Source organism: Babylonia areolata, chromosome 34, assembly GCF_041734735.1.
Source record: "Babylonia areolata isolate BAREFJ2019XMU chromosome 34, ASM4173473v1, whole genome shotgun sequence".
NCBI classification, from domain to species: Eukaryota; Metazoa; Mollusca; class Gastropoda; order Neogastropoda; family Buccinidae; genus Babylonia; species Babylonia areolata.
In genome coordinates, this window is record NC_134909.1 from 18566092 (window position 1) to 18573837 (window position 7746).

General features: G+C 49.2%; 1 protein-coding gene across 7 annotated transcripts in view; it reads left to right on the forward strand.

Moving 5' to 3' along the window:
- Positions 1–7746, forward strand: part of LOC143277468 (rho guanine nucleotide exchange factor 11-like) — a 266699-nt gene that overhangs the window by 130699 nt on the left and 128254 nt on the right. For all 7 annotated transcript variants that reach the window (XM_076582306.1, XM_076582307.1, XM_076582303.1 and 4 more), the window contains one exon: positions 6123–6277. In XM_076582306.1, coding sequence (XP_076438421.1) covers positions 6123–6277 — 155 coding nt within the window. The remainder of the gene's footprint in view (positions 1–6122; positions 6278–7746) is intronic.

Below are 7746 nucleotides of genomic sequence, written 5' to 3' on the forward strand. Positions count from 1 at the left end.
GAGTTACGTATTGATATTGGTACTGTCGACAGCGTTTATACAGGACTTGGATAACCCCGCTTGGGATCGAGTTGTGAAAAGCGGTGTCGAGTGGGGGGGGGGGGGGGGGGGGGGGGAGGCGCCCCCACTGAGCATCGGTGATTAGTCATGTCGCAACCCCCCCCCCTTCCTCCACCTCACCCCCCACCCCACCCCCATCCCCCATCCGCCACTCAGTGGTTCTGTGAGGTCTTTCGTTGTGTGTGGACTTAGAAAAAAGCAGGTTTGTTCTGCTGTCTGCCATCTCGCTGTGTGATTGATAATGGTTGTGTCTTGTGTGTGTGTGTGTGTGTGTGTGTGTGTGCGCGCGTGAGTGTGTGTGTGTGTGTGTGTTTTGACGAGGGCTGAGATGGGGGTGAGGGGAGGGTCGTGTATTCGTTGCTGGACACGTTATATACATGGCCTGGTTGGAAGTGTGCACTACTCATTTTTGTTGGGGCTTGCTTTTCGGGAGGTGGTTTCGATGTAGAATAGAAAATGAAAAATATATAATTAAAAAGAAAAAAAAAAGGATTGGGAAGGCTGACACTCTGTCTCTGTCTCTGTCTCTCTCTCTCCCCTCCCCCCACTACAGGTTTAAGTTAGTATGTATTTTACATTGTGTTTTCGCTATGCGATCACCATATTGTGTACTTTGGACCTCTTTCTAGGGGCCGGAGGCCTGGGAGATTAAAGTTTCTGTTCTTCTTGTTCTCTCTCAGTGTGACCCCCCCCCCCCCCCTCTCTCTCTCTGTGTGTGTCTCGCGCGCGCGACCCATGTGTCTGTCTGCCCCCACCCCCACACCCCCTTCTCTTTCTCTGTGTGTGTGTGTGTGACACAGACAGACAGAGCAGTTTTCCTTCCGTGGCCTCATCATGGCTTCTTGCGCAGCAGTTTTGCTTTTGAAGTGGTCGTCCAATGCGTGAAAGCATTATTTTTATTCAAAAAAAAAAAAAAGAAAAAGAAAGAAAGAAAAAAGATTTCCTGTTTTTCGGTCGGCTGGCGATGTTGATAGTTGGTGCGTTTTTAACTTTGGTTTATTGGCCGCTTACTTCACGGCGGCGGAAGTGAAACTGTGGGGTTTCCATCTGCTGAAAGTAGTTCACCTGTGTTAGGGGGGGGGGGGGGGGGGGAGGTGAAGGGGGTGTTGCAAGATTGTGTCCGTTCCTTCGTTGGCTCTAACAAAATAAAAGTTTTATTTTTTTGTTTTTATTTTTTTTCTGCTTCTTCGTTCGTGGGTTGCAACTCCCACGTTCACTCGTATGTACACGAGTGGGCTTTTATGCGTATGACCGTTTTTACCCCGCCACGTAGGCAGCCATACTCCCGTTTTCGGGGGTGGTTTTGTTTTGTTAATGAGATATCCCCCACCCACCCCCCTGTCCCACCTCTCATCATACACCTCTACACACACGCACTCGGAGTAGGTTGGGGGTAGTAGGGGGGCCTTTGGAACGAAGTGATGGGCCGCTACTTCCTGGACTGATGGAGCATTCTCTTCATCCTCTCAGAGTTCACTAGCAGCTCATATCACCACCCAAAGCCCGCTACCCCCCCGGCCCACCCTGTTATCTGTCCACCACCACCATGCCTTTCCCCCCTAAAGCCACCCCCGTTCACTCCCACCCCCTCCATACCACCCGGTTTTTGTTTGTTTGTGTGTGTGTGTGTGTGTGTTTTAACACAAGTGGGGAAAGTGGTGGGAAAAGTGAGGACTGAAGAGATAAGACTGCTTTATCTTCTTCTTCTTCGTTCGTGGGCTGCAGCTCCCACGTTCACTCGAATGTACACGAGTGGGCTTTTACGTCTATAACCGTTTTTTTTTGTTTTTTTTGTTTTTTGTTGTTGTTTTTTTACCCCCGCCATGTAGGCAGCCATACTCCGTTTTCGGGGGTGTGCATGCTGGGTATGTTCTTGCTTCCATATCCCAACGAACGTTGACGTGGATTACAGAATCTTCAACGTTGCGTATTTGATCTTCTACTTTCTGTATACACACAAAGGGGGGGTTCAGGCACTAAGCAGGTCTGCACATATGTTGACCTGGGAGATCGGAAAAATATCCACCCTGTACCCCACCAGGCGCCGTTACCGAGATTCGAACCCGGGACACTCAGATTGAAAGTCCAACGCCTTAACCGCTCGGCTATTGCGCCCGTCAGACTGCTTTTAATCTCCCGATGCACGACGGTTCGCTTACTCACGTGTCGCCTACCGTCTGCCAAGTACATCCCCTTTTCGCCTTCGCCTTGTGCACCACACTCCAGTGCTACAGTTGGATTGAGTTTATCAATGGCATTAATTAACACCTGTTGAAATATACATTCTAGATATATGGGCCGCTGCCTTTGTAACTTACAAAGGCATCTTGAATCATTTTTCAAGCGTTCGTTTCGTCTGTGAATGGGTGTTCTCAGTGCTCTTCAGTAGTTTTCACCAATAGCTTCAGAGTTCAGAAGACCGAATAATGCAGATTCAGTTTCTATTTCAGTTGCCTTACCACTAATGAGTATATATACCGCTAATATACCACTAATGAGTATATATACTGGTTTGTGAACCACTAATATACCACTGATGAGTATATATACCACTAATATACCACAAATGAGTATATATTCGTACCATGTTTAGTTGTACAACCAATAATTAATTCCAGCCAGATGAATAAGAATGTATTGTGTCTGTGCAAAATACATAGCCTGATTCTGTTTGGAAAGTTGGAAGCTGAAAAATGCTTCATTAAGAAACTGTGAGTATTACCTCACTTGCTGGCGAGAGCAACGTGGCTGTGTAGGCAAAACAAATGTATACGCGTGGGTGAAATGAATGTTTGTGTGTACTGTAGGCGAAACGAATGTATGTTAGGCGAAAAGAATGTATGGATGTGAGGCGAAAAGAATGTATGGATGTGAGGCGAAAAGAATGTATGGATGTTAGGCGAAAAGAATGTATGGATGTTAGGCGAAACGAATGAGGCGAAACGAATGTATGGATGTTAGGCGAAACGAATGTATGTTAGGCGAAAAGAATGTATGGATGTGAGGCGAAAAGAATGTATGGATGTGAGGCGAAAAGAATGTATGGATGTTAGGCGAAACGAATGTGTGTGGTAGGCGAAACGAATGTGTGTATGTTAGGCGAAACGAATGTGTGTATGTTAGGCGAAACGAATGTGTGTATGTTAGGCGAAACGAATGTGTGTATGTTAGGCAAAACGAATGTATGTGTGTAGACGAAACGAATGTGCGTGTTAGCGAAACGAATGTTATGTGTAGGCGAAACAAATAAATGTGTGTAGGCGAAACGAGCCTGCCGACACGATGACGGAAAAGGATGGGGCCGGTTTGGAGAACAAAGCGTAGGTGATACAGATGCAGGTGAAACAGACGTAGGTGATACAGACGAAGGTGAAACAGACGAAGGTGAAATAGACGTAGGTGAAACAGACGTAGGTGAAACAGACACGAAGGTGAAACAGACGTAGGTGATACAGATGCAGGTGAAACAGACGTAGGTGAAACAGACGTAGGTGATACAGATGCAGGTGAAACAGACGTAGGTGATACAGATGCAGGTGAAACAGATGCAGGTGAAACAGACGTAGGTGATACAGAAGAAGGTGAAACAGACGTAGGTGATACAGAAGAAGGTGAAACAGACGTAGGTGATACAGAAGAAGGTGAAACAGACGTAGGTGATACAGATGCAGGTGAAACAGACGTAGGTGAAACAGACGTAGGTGATACAGACGAAGGTGAAACAGACGTAGGTGAAACAGACGCAGCTGAAACAGACGTAGGTGATACAGATGCAGGTGAAACAGACGAAGGTGAAACAGACGTAGGTGAAACAGACGCAGCTGAAACAGACGTAGGTGATACAGATGCAGGTGAAACAGACGCAGGTGAAACAGACGTAGGTGATACAGGCGAAACGGACGCAGGCAAAAGGTGTGGCGGCCAAACCCGCACACACCAGTCACTCTCATCCGATTTTCCATGCTCCTCTTGAAGGGGGGAAAACACACCACCAGATCACTTCAAGATGCTGGTTCATTTGAACCTTTATATATATATATATATATAAAAATAATAATATTTTTTTTTTAAAAAACACCTTCATAATACAGTGGATATATAGAAGAAAGATAAAATAAATAAATAAAAAATTAAAAGAAAACAATGAAAGAAAGAAAAAGACTGGCCCCATTTGAACTTGCCTTATTGGGGTCTGCGTGGCTTGATTCTGCAGGACAGGAACACAGACTACAGGTGGGGGATGTCGGGGGATTGTTGTGTTTCTCGTTGCTGCATTAAGCCATGCTGATGTGATGTTTCTCTTCTGTCTGAGGATACCGCCGCTAATGATGAGCGGCAGCCGTTCCTGTTGTTCAAAGTCTGCACTTGAAGACCCATGTGTACTTTCTGTATGGGCCTCTCTCTCTCTCTCTCTCTCTCTCTCTCCCTCCCCCCCCCCCCTCCACATCTCTCAGACACCACACTGTCTCTCTCATTGAGTTGTTTTAGTATGCAACCCTTCCCCCACCCTCATACTCCGTCTCCCCCCAGCTCTCGCTGTCTCTCCCATCTCTCTTACCTCTCTCTTAACCCCCCCCCTCTCTCTCTCTCTCTCTCTACCCCCTCCACCCTCCACATCTCTCAGACACCACACTGTCTCTCTCATTGAGTTGTTTCAGGTATGCAACCCTTCCCCCACCCTCATACTCCGTCTCCCCCCAGCTCTCGCTGGTCTCTCCATCTCTCTTACCTCTCTCTTACCCCCCCTCTCTCTCTCTCTCTCTCTATCTATCTATCTCTCTGCCCCCATTCTTTCTCTTAGATTTAACACAGTCTCGTGTCGCTCTTTGTCGCGCGCGTGCGGGCACCTGCCCCGTTGTTTTCCTCACCTCACATATCTGTAGGGCTCCCATCTCTCTTACCTCTCTCTTACCCCCCCCCCCTCTCTCTCTCTCTCTCTCTCTCTCTCTCTCTACCCCCTCCACCCTCCACATCTCTCAGACACCACACTGTCTCTCTCATTGAGTTGTTTCAGTATGCAACCCTTCCCCCACCCTCATACTCCGTCTCCCCCCAGCTCTCGCTGTCTCTCCCATCTCTCTTACCTCTCTCTTACCCCCCCCCCCCCTCTCTCTCTCTCTCTCTCTCTCTCTACCCCCTCCACCCTCCACATCTCTCAGACACCACACTGTCTCTCTCATTGAGTTGTTTCAGTATGCAACCCTTCCCCCACCCTCATACTCCGTCTCCCCCCAGCTCTCGCTGTCTCTCCCATCTCTCTTACCTCTCTCTTAACCCTCCCCCCCTCTCTCTCTCTCTCTGCCCCCCTTCTTTCTCTTAGATTTAACACAGTCTCTGTCGCTCTTTGTCGCGCGCGTGCGGGCACCTGCCCCGTTAGTTTCCTCACCTCACATATCTGTAGAGAGGAGGACAACGACCTGTTGACTGCCGCCCTTCGAGGTCACGGTGTCCAGGGCGATTGTCTTGGTTCCATCAAGGTGGCGTTTCCCAAGGTGATGGTAGGGGTGGGGTGAGGTGGGGTGGGGTGGGGGAGTCCTGGCCCCCAACTCTTCTTCTTGTTCTTCTTGTTTCTGGGGGCTTATAGTCCTTCCATTGCACAGTGTATAGATGATGAGGATAAAAAGAGGGTTCGGTGGTGGTGGTTGTTTGGCTTCATTTTAAAGACGTGTTAAATTGGTTAAAAGTATTCGTTTTATCGTTGCTGTCCTTCAAAGAAGATAAACTCCATCAGGACCATGAGGAGCCAATGGAGATTGTGGTGTTGGTGTTGTTGTCGTTGGTGGTGGTGGTGGTGGCGGTCTGTGTGTGTGTGTGTGTGTGTGTGTGTGTGTGTGTGTAACAGTGGTGGCCTGCGTCCTGTGTTGTTGATAATAATGATGATGATGACGGTGTGAGTGTGTGTGTGTGTGTGTTCCAGCGGGGGTCTGTCTCCCGTGTTATTGATGACGATGATGATGATGATGACGATGTGTGTGTGTTCTAGGGGGGTCCTTGTCCCGTTATTGTCGATGATAATGGTGATGATGATAATGACGATGTGTGTGTGTGTGTGTGTGTTCCAGCGGGGGCCTATGTCGCGCTGACTCTGATGGGGAAGCCCAACTCCGCCACGTCGCCCGGGGGTAGCCAGCCACCCTCCTCACCTTCCCCCACGGGCGACGCCAGCAATGCCCCCGGCAACCGTAACTCCCGGATCACGGCCCCTCAGCCTGTGGCGGTCAGTGGGCACGTGGTGTGGTGTGTCGTGTGGTGTGTGTGTGTGTGTGTGGTGTGGTGTATGTGTGTGTGGTGTGTGTGTGTGTGTGGTGTGGTGTGGTGTGTGTGTGTGTGTGGTGTGGTGTGGTGTGTGTGTGTGTGTGGTGTGGTGTGTGTGTGTGTGTGGTGTAGTGATGTGTGTGTGTGGGACTGTGTATGATGTGGTGTGTGTGTGTGGTGTGGTGTATGTGTGTTTGTAAGCGTGTGTGGTGTGGTGTTGTGTGTGTGTGTGTATTTGGTGTGGTGTGGTGTGTGTGGTGTGGTGGTAGTGGTGTGTGTGTGTGTGTGGTGTGGTGTGGTGTGTGTGTGTGTGTGTGTGGTGTGGTGTATGTGTGTTTGTAAGCGTGTGTGTGTGTGTGGTGTTGTGTGTGTGTGTGGTGTTGTGTGTGTGTGTGTCTGTCTGTGTGTGTGTGTGGTGTGCTGTGCTGTGTGTGTGTGTGTGTGTGGGGGGGGGGGGGGCATGTGTTTGTGTTTATGTGTGTGCATGCGTCTGTGGTGTGGTGTGTGTGTTTTTGTTTGCATGTTTTTAACTGTTGATGTAGTGTATGTGTCTGTGTGTGCATGCATTTGTGTTGGTGTGTGCTTGTTTTTTTGCGTGTTTATGTAGTAAGTGTGTGTGTGTGTGGTGACTGGAGGGGGTTCCCCCCAACCCCCCCCCCCCTTTTTTTTCCCCGTCCCCACCTCTCCCAGTTATATCTTACTATATTAGTGTGCACACTCTGTTTCTGGTCATGTCCTCTATAGTTCTCTCTCTCGCTCGCTCACTCACTCTCTGTCTACCTCTCTCTCTCTCTCTGTCTGTCTGTCTACCTCTCTCTCTCAGGCCCTCTATAGATCTCTCTCTCGCTCACTCACTCACTCTCTGTCTCCCTCTCTCTCTCTCTGTCTTCCTGCACTCTGTTGCTGGTCAGGTCCTCTGTAGATCTCTCTCTCGCTCACTCACTCACTCTCTGTCTCCCCCCCCCACCCCCACCCCCCATCCCCTCTCCCTCTCTCTCTCTTCCTGCACTCGTTGCTGGTCAGGTCCTCTGTAGATCTCTCTCTCGCTCACTCTCTCACTCTGTCTGTCTCCCTCTCTCTCTCTGTCTCTCTTCCTGCACTCTGTTGCTGGTCAGGTCCTCTGTAGATCTCTCTCTCGCTCACTCACGCACTCTGTGTCTGTCTCCCCCCCCCCCCCCCTCTCTCTCTCTCTCTCTCTCTTCCTGCGCTCTGTTGCTGGTCAGGTCCTCTGTAGATCTCTCTATCCACCGCTCCTTCTCCATTCTCATTCACCCCTCTGCTCTTCTTTCACTTTATGTCAGACAAGACATGTGAACAAACATTGTGTTGGTCAAAAGCACTGAGAGAGAGAGAGAGAGAGAGAGAGAGAGAGAGAGAGAGTTGCAGACATCGCTTGAAAAAGATGTCATACTTCATGCATCGTTTTTCACA